This window comes from Arvicola amphibius, chromosome 13, assembly GCF_903992535.2.
Source record: "Arvicola amphibius chromosome 13, mArvAmp1.2, whole genome shotgun sequence".
Lineage (NCBI taxonomy): Eukaryota > Metazoa > Chordata > Mammalia > Rodentia > Cricetidae > Arvicola > Arvicola amphibius.
In genome coordinates, this window is record NC_052059.1 from 22,945,688 (window position 1) to 22,967,662 (window position 21,975).

Consider the following 21,975-nt stretch of genomic DNA (forward strand, 5'->3'; position numbering starts at 1 on the left):
GAGAATCCATAGGACCCAGGAAACTCAGTCTGTACAATATATAAAGTTGAGCGGGAAGGCAGGATTATTGTATACAGAGTTATTATGTAGAGATTGACAAAATGGAGGGTTATTATTATGAAAAAAGTAAATTTTACTAATGTCAGTAAGAAAAGTATCTCAGGGGTAAAAGTTTTGGGATGTAAACATCTAGGGAGAAAAAATATACGGAAGTCAGTTTCTGCACACACTGTCTAGATTATCATACCAACTGAAGAAGGCTTTACTGTCTAAGTGTTGCTGTTGCTGTGATGAAGCACCAGAACTAAAAGAAACTTGAGGAAAAAATAGTTGGATTTCCATATTGTGAAACACGGTCTAATAATGATGGGAGCAAGACAGGAACTCAGAGCCTGGAGGAACCTGGAGACAGGGGCTCATAGAGAGATCATGGAAGTGTGATGCTTACTGACTTGTCTCCCATGGATTTGTAAGCCTGCTTTCTTATAATACCTAAGATCACCAGTCCAGAGGTAGAACCACCTACAAATATGAGGGGAGGAGACAGACAAGCAAGTCCTATGGGTTTCTGAGCCAGGCAGATTAGCCCAAAAGAAAAACTTCTTGTTATGTGACTTTATGTTTCTCAAATATATCAGGCCAGAGACAGGCTGCTACTGCACACACTCTCACACACACAGAAATCTAAAATTCATTTAAATTACACTTTTGTATGCTGTGAATTCCCCATAATATTTGATTATTATGATGTTGATTTACATCAGAGCTACAGATAAATTTAAGTATATCACACAAAATGAGGAAATCATTTTCTGATACTAGACAAATATGAAACATTTATAAATTTTAAAAGTTGACGCTTTGTAAATTACTTGACTGTAGTGTGTAATAAAAAGTTTGTATAAGCAAACTCTTCTATACAGTGCAAAATTTTCTTAGAAATGAAATAAGATTGGAACATTTTATTAAATATCTGCATATCTATGTTAAATATACCTGTCTGTGTTTGTTCTTGTAGAACAAGATCCATATGATATAATATCTGCATGAATCACATTCCCTGAGAATGTGATCAACAAGATAAAAGCCAATGAAAAACTGAAAATAATGAATTTCTATAAATTGTTCGAACCTTCGGCACAGTGTCAGGGTAACTAGGCAGAGACAAACCACAGGATTTTTGTAGGAAATATCTTTAAATGTTATTTTGTTTTCATACATTTAGGCGATTCATTTGTTAATTTACATGACAAGTCTTCAGCTATGCACATTTATTATTAGCTATAAATCAAAAGGTTAAGTAACCAGAGAAAGAGTGAATAAAAATGGCCCCCGAAGAGCCATTGACACCAAGAAGTGTTTCTTAAAATGGCACTAAATTGCTACTTAACTCTATGACACTGCTACTATGATTGAGTTTAATAGGCTTGGATTATGCTCCGATATTGTGTTTATTGGTCTGAATAGACAGAAGTTCTTGACATTACACATAGAATAATTAAGGGCTACTCTGCTTATTTAGGAATACTACTACTATTATTTCAAGTATTTTTGAGACGGTACATTACAAAATTATCTTGGTTTAATATAAAAATCTTGAATTTTAAATGCTTACTTTACATGGTATGTACTAACTAAAATAATTTGTGTCTATCAATACACATGGATCAACAACATTAATTCAAAAAGAAAATGTACCATCATGAAAAAAAACAGCTTTCTAGTTTTACCATTTGTTGCAATGTTGTCCTGTATAGTATCACTTAAGAACAATTTCACAGATGTTCTCAAAATTTCTAAGAGAAACAGAGTCACTATTCTTTAGTGAGTGATATTTTATTGATTTAGTTAAGAAAATAATTAGGAAAAGAAAGAAGTTTCAGACAGAAATTTCCTGAATTTAAATCTAAATTTTCTTAATAAACAAATATTTGACAAAGAGAGTTTTTTCAGTTCTTACCTTTAACAACAGAGCTTGATTTAATTGTGTGAGTAGTTTGTCTGAAAGCTGTGGTAAATATTGATGTTTTCTCTGTCTTTTGTTTTGAATTGGGTGATGCCTATGGTAGCCATATGGATACTCATTAAAACACCTTGGTTGACTGAATGGAAGTTCAACAACAGTGTTAGAATATATGAATAACTTTTGTCTTTAAAAAAATCTGTAGTGCTATTATTAGCAATCTGAAACATGATTGCATTATATTAGCATTCTCTGCAAGATTGCTTATCGTACATCTTAATTCAATTGACTCATACGTCAAATATAAATTAGAATAAACTAAACAATTTTCCAGTGTGAGCATTCCCAACAGGCTGCAAGGAGACCAATTCTTTCATCATTATTACTACTATGAATAGATCTGGTATGTGGCAATTAAATTTTGAATCGTGGATAATAAAAGGTAAAATATTTAAAAATATATTTTTGATAGTTTTTGTAACATTTTTTATTAATCGCGATATCTAAACAAATTAAGTTTTCCTCCTTCTTTCCTTTCGGCATGTTTCTCCTCCCTCCTCACTTCTGTTCTTCCCTCTTTCCATTCCTTCCTCCCTTCCTCTTTCTCTTTCTTTCTTTCTTTCTTTCTTTCCTTCCTTCCTTCCTTCCTTCCTTCTTTCCTTCCTTTCTTCCTTTTTTATTTCTCATAAACTCCTTAAAGAAAAATAAAACTGTCATATTTTCCAATCATTTTATTTTAATATTATTTAATTAAAATAAGAAAGCCCTTCATTTTGTAAACCATAATCTTTTGATTTGGTAAGTTAGATTAATGCTATATAAAAACTGTTTATTCTGTAAGCCATAATCTTACATTTCTGTCTACTATGACCTTCTTTCCCATGTTCCTGTGATGTCCATGGCTGTGTAGGCCATGTCAACATTTGTCAATCATTTCAGTTTGACTTGATTCTATGAAAAATTTATTTTATAATTTCTAATGTTTGGATTTGTTAATTACATTAATGGTGATATATATATATATATATATATATATATATATATATATATATTCCTTGGAAGAGTATTTATTTCAAACATATATAATGTATTCAGATTAGAATGATACACAGAAAAGGTAGTTATATAAACAAAAGATAGTGATGGTGTTTCATAAATAGTGAACATTTCTAAATGTCTATCACAATAGTGTGACTGGACCAAAATCAGCCTATAATAGTCATCTGCTTTGTACAGCTTAACATTCTAAATTCATCTTCATAGATTGAAAATTCAACCTTGCAATCATACAAGTCACATAAAATACTTATTTATAAAAAGATAAATTTTAAACTATGAAGGGCAGTATCAGAATTACAAAGTAAAGAGAGTTTCTTATTAATAGTAACTGAATTTTATATTCCAGTTTATTTTGGCATGAAGTACTATCTAATGAAGCAAAGACAGTCTTGTCTACGTGACTTATTTAAAAAAATCAAGTTAGAAAATCCATGGAAGCCGGGCGGTGGTGGCGTACGCCTTTAATCCCAGCACTCGGGAGGCAGAGGCAGGCGGATCTCTGAGTTCGAGGCCAGCCTGGTCTACAAGAGCTAGTTCCAGGACAGGCTCTAGAAACTACAGGGAAACCCTGTCTCGAAAAAGCCAAAAGAAAATCCATGGAATAGCACTTTATAGCTATACTAATTATTGGAGGAAATTCAGATTTTTGCATTTTCTCTGATGTATGGTTAAGTTTCTCTGCTGTTTGTAAAATGTAGTTTCATATGCTTGGATGCCTGTTTTTTCTGTTGTTGTTTGTTTTTTGTTTATTTGTTTTTCTCTAAGGTAAATACTTGATTCCTTTCTTGGCTACAAATGATCTGCCACCATTGTTTGTTTCCAAAGGTCTTTGCATTTTTTTTAAAACACAGAATAGTGAGAGAAAAATCCAAGCAAAGGGATTTCAGTACAGTTGTCCCTGCATAAATTAATATTTAAATGCACAATAGAGGTTTTTATTTTTTTGAAAGCATGACCTTTTCTTATTTCATTCTAAGAAAGATTTCCAGTATTAATTCAATATTTTCATAAGTTTGTTGTTCAACACGGGATACCAGAACAGTAATCTCACTGCACTGTAGTTAGTGTTTGATTCCTATGCTTTGTTGAAAGTTGCTGAACCCATGAATTACAAGAAGGGACACTACTTTATTCTTGGTTGAATTAGTGAGGAACACATGGCTTTTCTTGTCCTGTAGTCTTGATCCAAGATACTGGGTCCTATTTTAAAGGCTCATTAAGAAAAAAGATAAGACACTTCAAAATATTTTTTATGGAAAGGAATCCCAGACCTCACCATTCTGAAGGAAAATCACAGTTTCCCTCTCCAGGCATCTATTTGAGGGATAGAAGCCTTTGGTTGTGCTATTTATTGTTCACGCTCTACTGTGCATTTAATACCATGATTGTGTAAGAGAAGTTATTCTTTTAAATGTTCCGTTATCATTTCATTTCCTTTATTGTCTTGTACAACAGTCTATCTACTGAGTTTCCCACCATGTACTCATTTTGCCAAGCCTGTCTGTGGCTAATATTCAGCCGTTCTTCAAATTTCACCCGGAGTCTCTTGTCCCCGGGGGTGAAGCACTGTCTGTGTGAATCAGAATCAGAATCACAACGTGAGTGCCAGGAGGATAGCATCATCATACTTTGATGACAGCATCCCTGTTTTTTCCTGTGTCTCACTACAGAGGAAAAGAGGCTAAAGGTTAAAGGATGTGGCTTATTAAATAATTCAAGCCATTAACCTGCAACCTGCACACCGCAGTGGCCTATTAAGTTTACACTGCCATGATTCATGTTTGGTGTTTACTGATGCTAAAGCATTTCGCCTGTTTGCTTTACTTTTATTGCTATACAGTAATGTAGAGAGGAAGGAGGGTGAAAAAGGTGACAGGACTGACGCAAGGGGACAATAAGAGCAGCAGACTCACTTGCATAAAGAAGATTGAAGCCTTCCCTCCCTCCCTCCATCTCTCAGTATAGGCCCCAGCGCACATCTGCGTCACTTACAGGGGAGGAGGAGGAGGCGCTGAGGCAGAGAGAAAATCATACTGTGAGGACCTTGACAGATTCCCCGGGCGGGCTTTTCTTTTGCTGCTCTGTGTTGTTCCTGGGATATTTATTTTTCTGTTTTACAAACTGACTATATAAAAACCATCCCTTTTTTTTTTTTCCATCTCAGAAAGCATTTGACTTTCCTTTGGACACCTGGCAAGCTATCAGGACTTTCTCCCAGAGGACAGGGACAGGGGAGCAGGTGCACAGAACTGGCTCTTTTTTTTGGGGGGGGGGGGCTGCACTACTTCTCCATTTGAGGCTCTTTTTCCCTATGAACTCATCAACCACCGAACTCTGAGCAGCGAAGAAAGGAGATGTGAATAGCTTCCAAGGTACAGCTCTGCACGGAGTGTGTATCAGTGAGGTGGATCCAGCTGCCACCACCTCTGGAGCTGGGGAGAGCTCAGACTTCCCTCCCTCCCTCTTTCCCTCTTGCATTATCAACCTCTCTTCCCTCCGGGTGGTCACCACGGGGGTCCCCGCAAGCTTCTGGATTACCCCTGGTGTCCCAGGACTTCCTGTGTGCTAGACCGGAGGTTTCCCAAAAGCTCAGGTCCTGAGAAAGCGACCTGGACTGAGCCTCGAGGCTCTGCAGCGCGCTCACGGTGCTGGTGTGTTCGCCTGGCAAGGCGCGCAGCCCGCTTGGCAACCTTTGGCACTCCGTGTACACGGGGAGCATTTTTCCTCCTGCTCTTCTCCAAACGCCACTGACCTCCCAAGAAAGCTCGCCAGGCTACTGTTGTGTGAGCTGCAGTCCCTTGGCTCTCGGTACATAAAGCATGTCCGGCTCCGGGCGAAAAGACTTCGATGTGAAGCACATCCTGCGACTCCGCTGGAAACTCTTCAGCCATCCCTCGCCAGCCTCCGGTGGTAACCCAGCGGGGGGCAGCTGCCTGCCGCCGGACAGTGGAGGCAGCTTTGAGCACTGGGGACCTAGCCAGAGTCGGCTGCTAAAAAGCCAGGAAAAAGGCAGTTTGAGCGCTTTCTGGAAGAAACCTTCTTCGTCCTCTTCCTCATCATCCTCATCGTCCTCTTCATCCTCTCCCTTTAATCCGCTGAATGGCACCTTGCTACCAGTTGCCACGAGGCTGCAGCAAGGAGCTCCGGGGCAGGGCACCCAGCAGCCCGCCAGGACTCTTTTCTACGTGGAGTCCCTAGAGGAGGAGGTGGTGACGGGCATGGACTTTGCTGGACCACAGGACAAAGGATTGGCCCTGAAAGAGCTTCAAGCGGAGCCTGCCAGCTCCATCCAGGCAACAGGTGAAGGATGTGGACACAGGTACAGTAAGTTCCCACCGGGCAGGTGTCAGAATAGTTCCAGGTTTCGGGTCATCCGCCCGCCCCCCCTCCCCCGTTCTCTCCTAGTTAACTAAGATTAGAAAGCTACAGGATGAAAATTTGAGCTAGATGCCTGTTTGGTTTTCATTACCCAAGTTGCAATCTCATTAAAACTTTGCTTATTAATTTCTGTCGGCTCATACACACATGGGCCCTTTTAACAAGTTTTCAGAGTTACAACTATCAAGTGAATATCTGGACATTTGGGTGAACCTTCAAGTTGAATGGGTCTCATATTTCATAGACTATAGTGTCCTTCTGTCACCCTTTGTCATTAAAGTATGTCTTTTCCTGATCTCTTCCGGGTGAAGTCAGCTTTGAACACCATCAATACGCATTTCATGTATTCGGCCCATGACGGATTTAGCATGATAGTTTCAAATCCTTGTGCCTTGACTCTGTGTTTGAGGAATAACTAAGTGGGTAAAAGAAGATCATCCCTGACATAGCTCTGCCCCTCCTCTCCCCTGCAGTGACCCCCATCCTGACTACAATCCTTGCTCTCTTACTACTTTCTGCTCACCTTTGCCTTTCTCCATGCAAGTCTTAGAATTAAAGTTCGCCGATGACATTTGTAGGCAGATGACATTTGGGGGTGATTTCTTTCTGCTCAGTATTAGAACTGTGCATTCACAATACTCAGGTAGCATTTATTCCCTGTTTATTTCAAGCATGACACTTTGCGTGGAGTTCTGTTGCACTACAGATACAGAAAACCCTTGGAACACGAGCAACTCTTGAGTTTTACATGTTTTAGGGTACTGAGTCATTATTACTCTAAATAGATCATTTTCATTTGAGCATATGATGAGGATATGAAAGGATTTGCATTTAGATTCAGATGATATCAGAATACATTACAGAAGAAGAAATACAGTAGAAGTTCCAGAAAATGATAATGGATAAGCTAAAAATGTTGAATAATCTCTTAAGAACAAATTAGAAACAGAAATAGCTTTAAGATCTAATTTAATTGAATCAGTTTTTCATGAAACATATTAAGGTGGGAAAATATACAAAATAAAATGCTAACTATAATTATTCATTGCCTTGACAAACAGGATGTTATAAGATACCCTTCTCTTTAAAAAAGGTTTGAGTAATATAGTCCTGAATTTGAATTTTAAGAGTCGTGATAAACATATTCTAATGATATACTAAAATGATTCATATTATACAAGATCATTGGTTGTTAAAGAAAATTGTTTCTTCAATGCTCAAACATTTGTCAGAAGTTTTCTACATATGAAGCCTAAATCTAAGTTTTCTGTTATCCGATAAAGTAAAATAGTTCACTGCAATCACAATAATTAGATGTCATAAATCATGAACTGTGAGAGTTCATCTATTCAGTACATACTCAGAATGCATAAATGATCAGATTTTCCAGGATCTTTGAGTAAACTCAAAACTTTAAGGCATGGAAACTTTTGATAAATATTATCTGTCATCTCTTAAAGGAAAGTGTTTATTGTAAAATTTCTTTTCATTTTTATTTATTCTTTAGTAATTTCACACATAAATAAAAATATTTAGAACACACACACATATCTCACACCCTCTACTAAAACTCTTCCCAGACACCTGCATAAATCCAACTTCATGTATTATTCTTTTTAAAATGTACTTGGTAACCAAATAGCTCAGAAAATAGTACCCAAAATACATACATACACATACACAGATATAATTTTCAAGTCAACTAGAAATAGCTAATATTTTCAGAATAGCAATCTTTTATATTTAAAAAATCCTTTGCCTAATTATATTTTAATGAATGAAGTTGGGTGGATATCAACATTTTATGAAGAGCTTATTAAAGTTGAGATTGGCAAATACTAAAGGAGAACTGAGATAATAGATTATAGCTGATTTTAAAATATAAAACTAGTAACCAAGAGCCCAGAGAGAAAAATCTGCCAGGCTTACTTTAAAACATATTCCACATTTTACAATCACCATAAGTTGTAAGTGGTAAGAACTCTGAAAATAAAACATGAGAGAACCACCCTATGTCCCCTTTACTGTTGGAATCCGAGTATCATGAAATTTTGCAAGTTGAATCTGTTGAAAATAAACTCGAATTACTATTCAAATTTCTTGCCAAATTATTAAGGAGTGTAGGTAAATATTACATTATTTTTAGTCACTACTGAGAGGATGCTTTTATCTCTATGATTTTACAGGACATTGGCTCAATGTTCATGATTGATTGAGAATAGCACAATAATTGTAGCAATTACTCACTCTTAATACATGATACTTTAATATCTGATAAGAGGAGGGTTCATTGCCCAGGAAATATTGGACTTTCAAAGTATAATACTTAAGGAAAACTTTATTGTAACTTAGAACTTTATTCTAACTAATCTGTAATGTAGATTTAACATCAAGAAAAGCTGTATAGAACTCATAATGTGAATGACTATACAAACTAAGCACCACATGTTGATTTTTATTGTTTTATCACTAAGATATACAAACTTTGATATGAACTTAATATTTGCCACACTTTTCATCAACTCTCTAGGGTAAAATTGATCTCAACCACAAACAAAGGAGAGCTTCTTCTCTATTATTTCTTTGGACATTCTGTTTTTCCTTTCTCCTTATTTGGTCTGGCACCAGATAGGAGCATTGTTTTACACGAGTGTGAATTCTCATTTGATTAAATCTGTTTTTAATACTTAGAGAAAAGCTACTCATAACTTTCAAATACTGGAAGGCTCAAATTCTCATGAACTTGAAACAGAGAAATGCCATGAACAAAAAGACATAAACTAATTTACTGTCAAACTTCTGCCATCTAACCCCATAGTCCTTCCTCTGTTTAGTACCTGCTACCTTACACCACTATATATAAACCCCAATTCTCTATTTCTTGATTATATCCCTTAGAATACTTTCATACAATAAGTTGATAATCTATATTCTTACTAACTAATTTACATATATCAATGTCCAAACTTAGTTACGATACAAAATGCATTATATATGTTTCCAAAATTTCATACATTTTTAAAAAGATAAAAGCTAATATATTCTCAAATATAAATTTATATCACTTATATGATGTATGAAAAATTATGGTTCACATAAATATTTATATATCAAAGCTTATATTTATCCTAGTAGAATAAATCTAACCCATGTTTTTCTGGTTTGGTCTTACTGATTCAAGATATTTCGAATGCTGGCTTCTGACCCTATGTTTTCAGTGATCATCCATAGACAAGGAATCTGCATTTCCATCTCTAAGCTTAAATCTTCAATGACCTCCAGTCTCTTCTCATTCAATTTTCTTCTGAATTTTGGTGAATGAAGCAAGTCAATTTAAATTCAGTATTTAAATAATTTAGTTAAGTTCCCTTCTGTCTGATTCAGTTTTTTTTCTATCTCTGGAGAACAGTTCTCCATGCATTAGTGTGTGCAAGTAAATAACCAAGGATCATATTTATCCCCATCAGCATTTTTATTATGTAAATTATTTCTCAAACACCAGCATTTTTCCTAAGAACTTTTTCAATTTTTGTTAATTATTTCTCTAACTCCAAAGTTCTTCATCTTCTCACTTAATATCTTCTTCCAAATCAATGGTTTTCTGTGTTGCTTCCCTCTCAATCTTTGGTATCCATCATATGGTCCACTCATGTATAACATTGAAATCATTGAAAATGGAAAAATTAAAAGATGATAATATTTAAATATTCCTTGATCTATTATTTTATCTCTAAGAATTCTACTCTACCAGGATTACTAATTCAAAGAATTATTGATCATGACATACATCATAAATTGCTCTCTGATTAAAGTATTTATGAAAAAGGAAAACAACTCAATTCTTTCTTCAAAGAGGAAAAGAGACAGCTTATTGTAGAGCCAAATATGAGTGATTGTGTTCTGGGGAAAAACAAATCATGTTTCAACCTGGAAGCAGTGTCTTGAAATTTTTACAGTAACTTAAAGAGAAAGTAATGAATCAAGGTATTTTTAAAATTCAATGGTGAAAACATTAAATCGATACCAACAGCGAAGCGGAAAAAAAAATCTGTTATATGCATCAGATATTATCCGATGACTCTTAGCCTTTAGTTTGGAAACCAGGGGTTAGTTAAGTTAATAAATTCCAAGTCTTTCATCTATTGGTCACAAGATGTTTGATGGAGAGTCAGGAAAGAATGGCTATTTAGAGGGCTCTGCATATCCCTGGATAAAGTGTAATTAGGTTTTGGACCTGCAACAGTTAGAGATATTCACATTATTGCAGTTTCATCTGTCTTCGGCCTTTGCAGAAACTATAGCTTTGTATAGCCTCTTCTATTAATTCTGATTCAGATAAGTATCTACCATAGATATGCAGACATGAGTGATTTCCATCCATCTGCTGTCTGGAAAGCACTCCTGACCTTTGTCCTTGAACTCTATCATATTTAGTGTCCTTCTGTGTAAGTTATAGATACAGTGGCCTGTGGCCTCATAAACTTATTTCCTCTTAGCTGGTGGTTGTGTATCCTCAGCCAGTCTTTCCCACATTTAGTTTTTTTTTTTCATTGATGAGATAGTTTGAATAAAACACCTCTGCCTCTCTCAAAGATGTCCTCCTTTTCCCAACAAATAAGATCCTTTGTTTTGTGTTTTAGAGTAACTATAACTTAGCTTCTCATAAATTCATATTGAATCTTGGGCATATTCTGAGCTGTCCTGTAAGCTAGGCTCCCAAGACTTTGAGGGGCTCTATTTATTCTTGGGCATTTCTTAAGCAGCCAAATTAACCACTTTGTTGACTCTGGCTTCTGGTGAATCCTATTTTTTTTTTTTTTTTTTGTAGACTTTGCAATGGATGATGAAAGCCTTATTGGGTAACTAGATATCTAACAGGGATAAAATTTCTTCTCTATTTTTTAAATTTATTTTCCTCTTGGGGTTAGTAATTCTTTTTCCTTGTATAGTACCTCAGGGATATGGACCATGGTAAAAAGCCTATCACCATCAATGTATAGGTAATAGCCTTGTTTTGTCCCCAGCACAGTGCTTAGGTCAAAGCTAAAAGCTCGGCATATGGAGCTAAGCTTCCCCTGCTTAAAGGTAGTGCTCAGATAGCTTTTAACTTTGGTCCCCTCTGATATCCCTACATACCTGATCCCATTTTGGAAGAAATTGCCCCCATATATGAACAATCTCTTGTCTCTGTCCCTGGTGGGAAGTCAGTCAGATCAAACCTAATAGACTGTAACAGGACATTAAACCCATAAGAGTCATGCAGGATATTCAAAGGATTTTTATGTGACAGGAGACTGGCAGGATTGAGAGCTTATGTCTTATAGAACTAGATGCAGTATTGATTCATAAGCAGAGCTGGTCTTGAATCATAAGGGCATTAGATATCCATGTCTCAGGTGTCAACTTCAACAGAGTGTGAGGATTTCAGCAACAGTTCATGAATTAAAATTAATTTATCAGCTCTCTTTATTAGCCTGGTAGTGGCAGCCATGGCCTTATTTGTCCTGACTATGCCAGATGCAACCAAGTCAAGTCTCTTGTACAGATATGCCATCAGTTCTTTTGAGGGTTCCTGGGCTTGTGTGAGGCTGCTAAGGCAATAACTGTGGCTTTATCCACATACAAGTGGAATGCTATAGTAATATATGGGAAGAACAGGCTTGAGGCAGACATTAGGGTCTTTTTAAGCCTTCGGAATTTCTCTACTCAGTATCTGTCTATTCCGAAGCTTCAAACACACAGTGAGGCTTGGCTATCTCAACAAATCATAAAAGGTATAGCCATCAGTATTCAGCTATGGCCAGGAATTCTTATACTTCCTTTTCTTTGATACTAGAGTGAAATTTGTAGTATAGCTGAAATATCATTTTGGGAAATGTTTGTTTTCCTTCTTCTACTTTGTAGCCAAAGTATATGACCTGGAGAATGCACAGCCATGACGATGTAATCTATGGTTCGAAGAGCCTCTAAAATGCCTTGTGTGCCTGTGTACAATCCTCTTCATCTTATGAGGAGGTGATCTATATACTAAAGCATGTTGCCTTGCAGATGTTTTTGTCAAAATTCTAACATCTGGACTTAGGCCTCATAAAATGATACTGGTGGGTCCCTGAAGCCCTTCTTCTGGTTCACTTCTATTGTTGAAGACTGCTTGTTCATTTCCCAGCTGCCCAGACTCCCGAAATAATCAAAAAAGAATCCATAGTAATTAAATCACTACTTGGGTAATCACTTAAGCATATTGCTAGCAAGTTCTTACATCTAGAATTAACCTATTTCCATTATTTTTAAATGAGCTTCACAAACACAATACCATATATATTGTTATATATATATATACATATATAACAAAAATTGACTTAAAATTTGTATCAATAAACCAAGATCCATACCAATGCAAATCTCGATAGTATAACCCCCATTAGATGCAAACAAAATTTATAAACAATATTTGCGAATATGGGAATAGTTCTCTCCACCCCACAAAAAACAACAAACACACAGAGAAAGAAACCCAAAAAGACAGAATGGTAAAATAACCCTTAATAATGAAAAATCTACAAGACATATTATTATCCCCAATTTCAAATTGTATTATATAGCTATAATAATATTAAATAACATGGTATTGGCACAAAAACAGAAATATTGATCAATGGAATTGAAATGAAGACCCCAACATAAATCTACATACATTATGGGCACCTGACTTTTAATAAGGAAGTTAGAAATACACACTATAAAAGGGATAACATTTTCATCAAATGATATTGGTCAAATAAAATAACTACATGTAGAATAATCCACATAGATCCATACTTAACACCATGCACAAAACTAACCTCCAAATGTACCAAATACCTCAAAATAGTATCATATACACCTAACTTGATAGAAGAGAAAGTAGAAGTAGCCTTGAACTCCTTGGCACAGGTGAAGACTTTCTGAACAGAACATCATTAACATAGATACTAAAGTCAATGATTAATAAATGAGACCTCATTAAACGTAAAAGCTTCTGTTAGTCAAAGGACACTTTCATTTGGACAAAGTAGCAGGCTACAGAATGGAAAAATATTTTATCAACTACACAACCAAGAGTTGGCTAATATGCAAATATATAAAGAACTCAAAAAGTTAGATATCAAGACAACAAATTGCCCAACTAATAATCAAGTGTAGATCTTAACAGAGGATATTCAAAGAAAGAAACTCAAATGGTTAAGAAAAAATAAAGAAATGATTAATACTTTTAGTCATCAAGGAAATGCATACCAAAATTGCTTTGCGATTTCATCTAATTCCCATCAAATAGCTAAGATCAATAAAGCTGATGACTGCTCATTCTGGCAAGGCTATGTAGTTAGGGGATCACTCATCCATTCCTGTTAGGAATGAAAGCTTGTACAGTCACTGTAGAAATTAGTGTTGCAGTTACTAATGAAGCTGACAATTGATTTACCTCAAGTTCTAACATCTTGGACATGAAACCGAAGGATGATTCATCCTACAACAGAAACACTTGTACAGTCATGCTCATCATTTTTTTATTCATAATAACCAGAAGTAGAAAGCAACCGAGGCTGTCCCACAATGAAACAATGGATATAGTCTTCTGCAATATATTTACACAGTATAGCATTTCTCAGCCATTAAAAAGAATGGAGTCATGAAATTCACAGGTAAAAGTGACAGAATTAGGAAATAATCATCCTGAATAAGGTATCCCAGACCCATAAAGGCAACTGTGATATGCAATCACTTATGTATGGATATTAGCTGTTGTCAATGATTAACATCACTACAGTCCTTAGAATCACAGAGGCTCTGGAAAGAGTAATGCCTGAAAAAGTGTTGGGAGTGTAGAATTGTTCAGAAAGGAAAATAAAATAGATAGTTGTGGATGGAAGGGGTTGATCTGGAATGGGAGGATCAAGTGATGAGGATGAGGGAGAGGAGATGAGGGAGGGAATAGGGGAGGACACACCATTTTTAGGGTAGTATGGAGACATACTCGAGAACAAATTCCTAAAATACATACATATCTAAAAGTTATTTAAGTAAAATCTCTGAATTATCAGAGAGATAGAACCCAAACTAGTCATCTCTTAAAACCAAATGAAATGTCCAGAAATGGGGTTAGTTTACATCTAATTGAGTTTCTGGCCAAAGAGACCCTGTGGGAATCCCCACAACAACCTAGGCTGCTGCCAATACTATAGGTTGACCTCCATCAACTTACATCAAGGCTGCATGACTGAAGAAAGCACCTATGCAATGCACTGAACATGGAGAAGTCCAGCTGATGCCTACAGAGAGCTTTTACTCCAAGTGTTAGTGTCTTTGCAGGAAAATGCTTGAGTCTACAAATGGCAAAACATAAACAGCAATCCAGCCACAAATCCTTCCATCTACAATGGTGTCCTGCTTCTAGATATTCAATGGCAAAGGTGGCACAAAGCTTGCAGGAGTAAGCAATCAATATCTGATTTGACTTAAGGCTCACTTCACAGGAGGGAACTCATACCCAACACTGCTTGGATGACCAAGAACTGATACTAAATTTTCAAGGTGCCTAGGGAAAAAATAACCTGTTCTTAAAAATTATGCAACAATAAAATGACTATTAATGACTGTCTGCTATAATCATAAATTAGGGTCTTGCTCAGCCATCATCACAGAGTCTTCTCCTGTTATAGATGTGAACAAATACAGGGACTAACAATGAAACATTTTATAGAGAGTATGAGATCTTGGAACACTCAGTCATAAATGGAATGCCTCTCTCAAATCCCTGCCACATGGTCTAGGGAACCTGTAGAAGAGGATGTAGAAAGCGTGTAAAAGCCAGAGGGGATAGAGGACAACAAGAAAATGAAGTCCTTTGTATCAGCATGATCAATATTTATCTAACTCATAAAGGTGTCATGCACGAGAACCACTAAGTATAGATTAAGGTGCCGCACACTGCGGCCCCCAGCCTGAGTTCTATGCGCTAGACCCCAGTTCAGGAGCTTCGGGCAAGGGGCTGGAGGTTGAGAATACACACGCAGAGACAGACCGACACACAGACCTTCAAACACCGGTACCAAAAGCCCCTCTTTAATAGCACCATGGAGACTTAAATACCCTGGACTAATGGCCAACAGGTGAAAATCCCATCCTCTGATCCTCTAAGTTAGGCACAGCTTCTAGTAACTTTAATTAGAAGGTTCTAGGCGGGAAGAGCAGCTGAAAGCCACGACTCATTAGTCCCAACAGTAAGATGTCCAGTTTAGTAATTTTATAGGATTCTTAAGTCTGAGAATGAGTAGGTCTCTGATTGTTTTGCCTTCTCTTGAGCTTTTTTCCTTCTTTTTTTGTGTGTAGATATTTGTGGTCTCCCTAATTAATTTTTAAAACTTTTTATTAATTTTATTGAGCTATACATTTTTCTTTGTTCCCCTCCTTTCCTATCCCCTCCCCTTGTACCCTTTCTCATGATCCCCATGCTCCCAATTTACTCAGGAGATAATTGTTTTTTTCGACTTCCCATGTAGATTAGATCTATGTATGTCTCTCTTAGGGTCCTCATCATTGTATAGATTTCCTGGGATTGTGAATTGTAGGCTGGTTTTCTTTGCTTTATATCTAAAAGCCACTTATGAGTGAGTACATATGATAATTGTCTTTCTGTGTCTGGGATACCTCACTCAATATGATGTTTCCTAGGTCCGTCTGTTTGCCTGCAAATTTCAAAATGTCATTATTGTTTTCTGCTGTGTAGTACTTCATTGTGTAAATGTACCACATTTTCCTTATCCATTCTTCAGCTGAGGGGCATTTAGGCTGTTTCCAGGTTCTGGCTATGACAAACTCTATTTCTATGAACAATTATTCGGTCATCAAAAAAAAAGTATTTCAGTAAAAAAAAAATTGGGTATAGACCTAAACAGAGAACTCTCAATAGAAGACTATAAAATGGCTAAAAGACACTTAAGGAAAAGCTAATCAAAACAAGTCTGAGATTCCATCTTATATCGGTAAAAATGGCCAAGATCAAAACCACTGATGAGAACGTGTGCTAAAGAGGATGTGGAGTAAAAAGGAACATTCCTGCATTGTTGGGAGTGCAAAATGGTACACTCCTTTGGATATCAATATGGTGATTTCTCAGGAAATTAGGAAACAACCTTTTCTAAGACCCCACAATACCACTCCAAAGGATGCTCAAATGTTACCACAAGACATGGGCTTTTTTTCATCTATTTCTTTATTTTATCAATCCCGATGTGTTAGTTTTTGTGTTGTCTTATATTTTATTTTATTATTACCCACTAAATGCTTGTTTTCTAATGAAAGATTAAAAATGAGTGGATCCAGACCGAAGAGGAGGAGGGAAAGGCCTGGAAGAAATAGAGTCAGAACAGTAATTGGACACATTATATTAAGAAAACTATTTTCAATGAGGCGAAAAATAAAAGACTCAGAGAACATCCTTTAAGAGGAGTAATAAGTTTGTAAGAACTGAAGGGTGTCGAGGACAACTTAGGAGTAGTTTCTTTCAGAAATGACAGGAAAGCTGTACCCCTAAATTCACAGAAGCTGTCTTTGTCTGTCTTTCTTTCTGCTTGTCCGCCCCTCTCTCACACAGACAAAAATATCCCTACCACAAATACACAAATTAAAATTTAGATTATTATTTGATAGGTACTCTTGATCTAAACTTTTCTGTTACAAATATCTATAGGATTTAAACTCAGTGATTGCATTTCACACAGGAAAATGTGGGGTGCTAGATATGGGGCACCTCAGTTTGCACAACATAAGGAGTGGAGTTACCACCGCTTCAAAACTATATCACAGTCAGTTATAATTGTGGAGTGAGCATCACACAGCTTCTTAATTCCTTCCTTTCATGTTACTAATGTAATCTGCTGAGAAAGTTTTCTCCATATTTAAAAAGAAACGACAAACTAATGTGAATATTGTCTCCTTTAAGACTGATGTGAGAAAATTGCAATACAATTTTTTAAGAGATATTAATTTTGAAAGCAAAAATGAGAGAGTTAATGGCAGTATTGATATTTTGAAAGAGATATGACTTAGTTTATATATAAAAATGATATCAAATTTTAATATTTTCATAATAGTGATAGTTCCAATAGTCGGCAATTTGCCCAGTTGCATTGTTCCAAGGTGAGTAAGGCTTAAACTTGATTTATTTCTTACATCATCTTTTACATCCCCAAACCCTTACTATTTTCAGGAAAGATTCCTTACACTTATGTTTTGCCTTGGACTACACAGTTATATTCTGGGTTCTTGATAGTCCTGAGTTTGAGAGAAGCAATTCCTGCTTTCTCATAGATTTTTCCATATCATCAACTTTCCTCTGAATAACTCACTGCAAACAGTGTCAAACTTCTACTCCTAAGTTGCTGTGATAAGTTGTGCCATAAAGTGTCCCAAGGTCCTATCACTTTGCCAAATTTCACCTGTAGCTGACATTATTGATTATGTCAAGAAGGACATTGTCTGAAGTGTTATTCTGTGTTTGGTGCAGTCATTAAAGTTTTAATCACTCTTAGGGCTGCATTAATTAGCACAGTCAGTGAGTTTCAGCAGTGGCTGTGGAGGGATGTCCTGATGGAAACATAAGGACAAAGTCTTTTTAGTAACGGGATGGACTGTGTATCAGAGATGGATGGCCACCAAGGTTTACTCCTTTGGCTTCTTCCCCACTTTGTTGTCTCTAGTCCCCTTGACCAGTTAGTTTTTTTTCAAAGTTGAAAGGGGAGGTGCTTTTTCAATTTGAAGAGATATGAAAAGAGAAACAATTAGATGTGTAAGGAAATGACTCGCAGTGATGTTTGTGATTCAGAATAGCCAGAGAAGTGTGGTGGGGAAATCAAAAGTGGCTTACCAGCCTCTTTCCAACAGCTTAGAAGTCTGCATCCAACAGCCTTGTAAAACTTCCAGCTCTGTAAATTTCTCCTCATACATCAAAGTATATACACAGTCAAATGCCCCTCTTACATTTTTTAGAGAACTGCAGTGTACTATAATGTAACTTAATTACCTGTCCTCCTAATCATAGCTTTTCGAGAATTTTACTGATAGCTTTTCCAAAATTTTACTGACTTGAAAAAGTAATTTCCTGTTTCTGCATATAAGAGCCAAGATTATTTTATAAATGTCCCACAAGTTTGAACAAAAGTCCATAAATAAATTCATACACGTCAGCTTTAATTGTTTCCAAAAATTCTTATACAAGAGATTTTAAGAGTGCATTAGATTTTTTAATTAATATTTCATGCATGACTATCTGCATGTATTTCTGCATGCCAGAAGAGGATATCAGATCCTATATAGATGGCTGAGAACCACCATGTGTTTGCTGGGAATGGAAGTCAGGACCACTGAAAGAGCAGACATATCAGCTATTCAGCCAGCTCTCCAGCCCCCTTAACTTGTTTTTAAGTCATTTTAGACACTTTTGTGCACACTCTGTGACTACATCTATACATCTGATGATAACATTCATTTCTGCTTAATGTTCCTCTTTCTAGACTCCAACGATCTCATTTTAAAAAAAGAATTTCCAGCAATTTAAACTAGAATAGGTTCTCATAATTGGTGACATCAAACATAATCCTAAGTATGTTCTAGTGAAGTGTATTATTCCATAATCAAATATGCATATTATTCTCAAAGATTATCATTCCAATTTTTCTCAGTTATTCAAAAACCACTTCACACTATAGATTCCCGCTCTAATCAGAGTATGCTTTTTGAAATATATTAATAGTTATTTCAAACGTTTATGTATGCATACACTGTATTTTGGCCATATCTGTCTTCCCACACTCCTCTCCCTAACAGCTTCCAAATATAAACCCCACTACCAAACTCCACAAAATTTCTTGTCCTCTCTTTTTTTTTATTGACCCGGAAAATCCAATCAACATTACCCATCCATTGGAAGTTGGTCAATGAAGGAAGGGCCACATCCTTAAACAAAACTGACTTTCCTTTCCCAAGGAACCATCAGAAGTCAATAATCCTCAGTTAGGGGTGGAGTCTCTTGAGTATGACTCCACTCCACGCTAGAATGTTACTGATTTGTTACCTGTAGGAGCAAGCAGAAGCTCTGAGTGAATTAAGTTCTGAGTAAATTTATACTTTGACATGGGCACAGCCATGCCAAGACTTCAAGGCCTTAGACCCATGGGAAATGGGCAAAGCTTTTGTCCAGATGGTTTAGGCTCAAGGGAAATGCCACAGCTTTCCAATGGGAGTCCAGATAGTCATATTTATGAGGGATTGATCACTGTGTGCAGCTTTCTCCTCAGGATTGTTTATAGCCTGAAACTGCTCACATACAGAAACCTCCTAAGGAGCCTAGCGAACCATTTGCCATCTGACGGGCTTGATAAAAATGCTGAGGTTTTGGGTTCAAAGGTAGCTGATACTGCCTGACCTCAGATTTATTGATGTGTGAGTGTTACAGTGCTCCAGGAACCCAGGTGCGAAGGATGTATCAGCATCTGAGCCATTTTTCTACTCAGATATTGGGTCTTGTGAGACTGACCATCCACAGGAAATACCTGTGCTCCATCCTACTACTGCAGCGTAAATACATGTCAGGACCAAGTCCCATTCATAGGAGCAATGTGGAAGGAGACTATGAACTATTTGGACGTTTTCTCCTTGTGAGTTAGTTGTTTTGTCCAGTATGTTGCTCACCAACACTTGTTCTATTCTCTTATCAAAGGACTAATAAAAATTTAAGTTTAGACTAAGTACTGGCCTATGTAATCTTTGTGCTTCTCATTTCCATTATATGTTTCTTTTCTATAACATATTAAATCTCTGGTGTATGTTTTAATAGGCTGATTTTAGGAACATCTAGAGCCTCAAAGACCCCACCTCTTCTTTCGCTGATTAAATTTCTTTTCAAAATTCAATGAACACTGATTATGTTCATAATTAATAATTCCAGGGTTAACACTGTTCTTGAGTCTTTTGTTTATGTTATGTTTGTTCTCTCCCTTCTTTCTCCTTTTCTCATTCTTCTTTCACTCTGAATTTATTTGCTTTGACGCTGAGATACTCAAGTTTTTTTCAAATGTATGTATGTTTACACGGTACACATGTGCAAACATGCACAAATCATAGTTGTGGTTTTGTGCATACCATATTTAATGATTAAGAGACCTGTGGTCATATATGAATACAATACTTTGGATTTTAAAATTAATTGTAACATATTCATATTGTAAGGGGTTGACATAGTTTATTCTTTAATTTAATTGGGATCAGTTTTTCTATGTCTGTTAAGAACGATGTTGGAGATTTTAGTGTGATCATATTTTAATCTATAGATAAATTTTAATATATTGGTCATTGGTACAATATTAATTCTTCCATTCTATTAAATGGAATGTATTTGCATCTTCTAATATATGCCTCAAACACTTTCTTCAGTGTCTTAAAGTTATTTTTGTAGAGGTATTTCTTTGGAAAGGTTTATCAAGTCTTTATTATTATTATTATTATTAGCATCATCATTGTTGTGTATTTGTGTATATGTGTGTGTCAGTCATTTTACTTACATTTGCTGAAATTAGTATTACATTCTAACTAATTTAGATTAAAATTGAAATGGATAATGAAGAGATTTGTTACAATAATGTTTTCAAATCATTTGTAATAACTTTTATATTAACACTGTGCCATAGCAATTTCTTTTATTAAAAATTTCTCTAAGCTGTTTCATAATCTCTCCCTACAACAATTTTGTTTGTTTGCCTTTAGTGTGCTTTTAATACAGTATGGTTCAGTTTTCAATGAGATACATAATATTCTTTAATAAATATATATATAAATATATGTATATATAAATCCATATGCTTATATAGATACTTATCATATGCATCTAATGTTTATACATTGGTTAGTGATGTAACCAACCAATAATTGTGGTTATTAATATATATCTGTCAAATCATACCATATTTTAAAGTATTTATAATTTTCAAATACTTCTTAGTCTCTGTAATTAATAATTTTTTAACCATTTCCTCTTTATTTACAAAATATTTACATAATTATTGACCTTTTAATAACTGTCCTTAGAATTTTAGGATTCATACAATATCTATCTAAAGTATTAAATTAAGAAAAATAATAATCTCTCCTTTTTTCAGTAACAGACACAATATTTCTCCATTTGACTGTGGTATATTCTTGTGTTAAATGATATTACTTTTGTTTATTTTAGTTTTCATTTCTCATGTACTGGAATTTTTTCATTTTATTACACAATTCTTTGGACTGTATGAGGTAACTTCCAGTTTCAAGGTCTGAGTAGTTAAAAAAAAAAAAAAGAACCGTTAACCAGGTACTAATATCCAATATCCTGTTGTCAACTGAAGGAATTTTTTTTTTGAAAGAAGAAGATTGTTATTGTTAGAGTATAAGAAGTGAACTTGCCAAATATGGGGTGACTTCTTTTGAGATACACACAGCACGCCCCTTACCACTACATTTACAAAATACAACCATTTTCTGACTACCCTGAAAAGAAACAA

The 21,975-nt window shown here is 35.8% G+C and overlaps 1 protein-coding gene across 2 annotated transcripts in view; it reads left to right on the forward strand.

Annotated features, from left to right (window-relative positions):
- The first annotated feature begins 5,841 nt into the window (after positions 1–5,841).
- Klhl1 (kelch like family member 1) overlaps positions 5,842–21,975 on the forward strand; it is a 253,207-nt gene continuing 237,073 nt past the window's right edge. For both annotated transcript variants that reach the window (XM_038310344.1, XM_038310345.1), the window contains exon 1: positions 5,842–6,341. In XM_038310344.1, coding sequence (XP_038166272.1) covers positions 5,842–6,341 — 500 coding nt within the window. The remainder of the gene's footprint in view (positions 6,342–21,975) is intronic.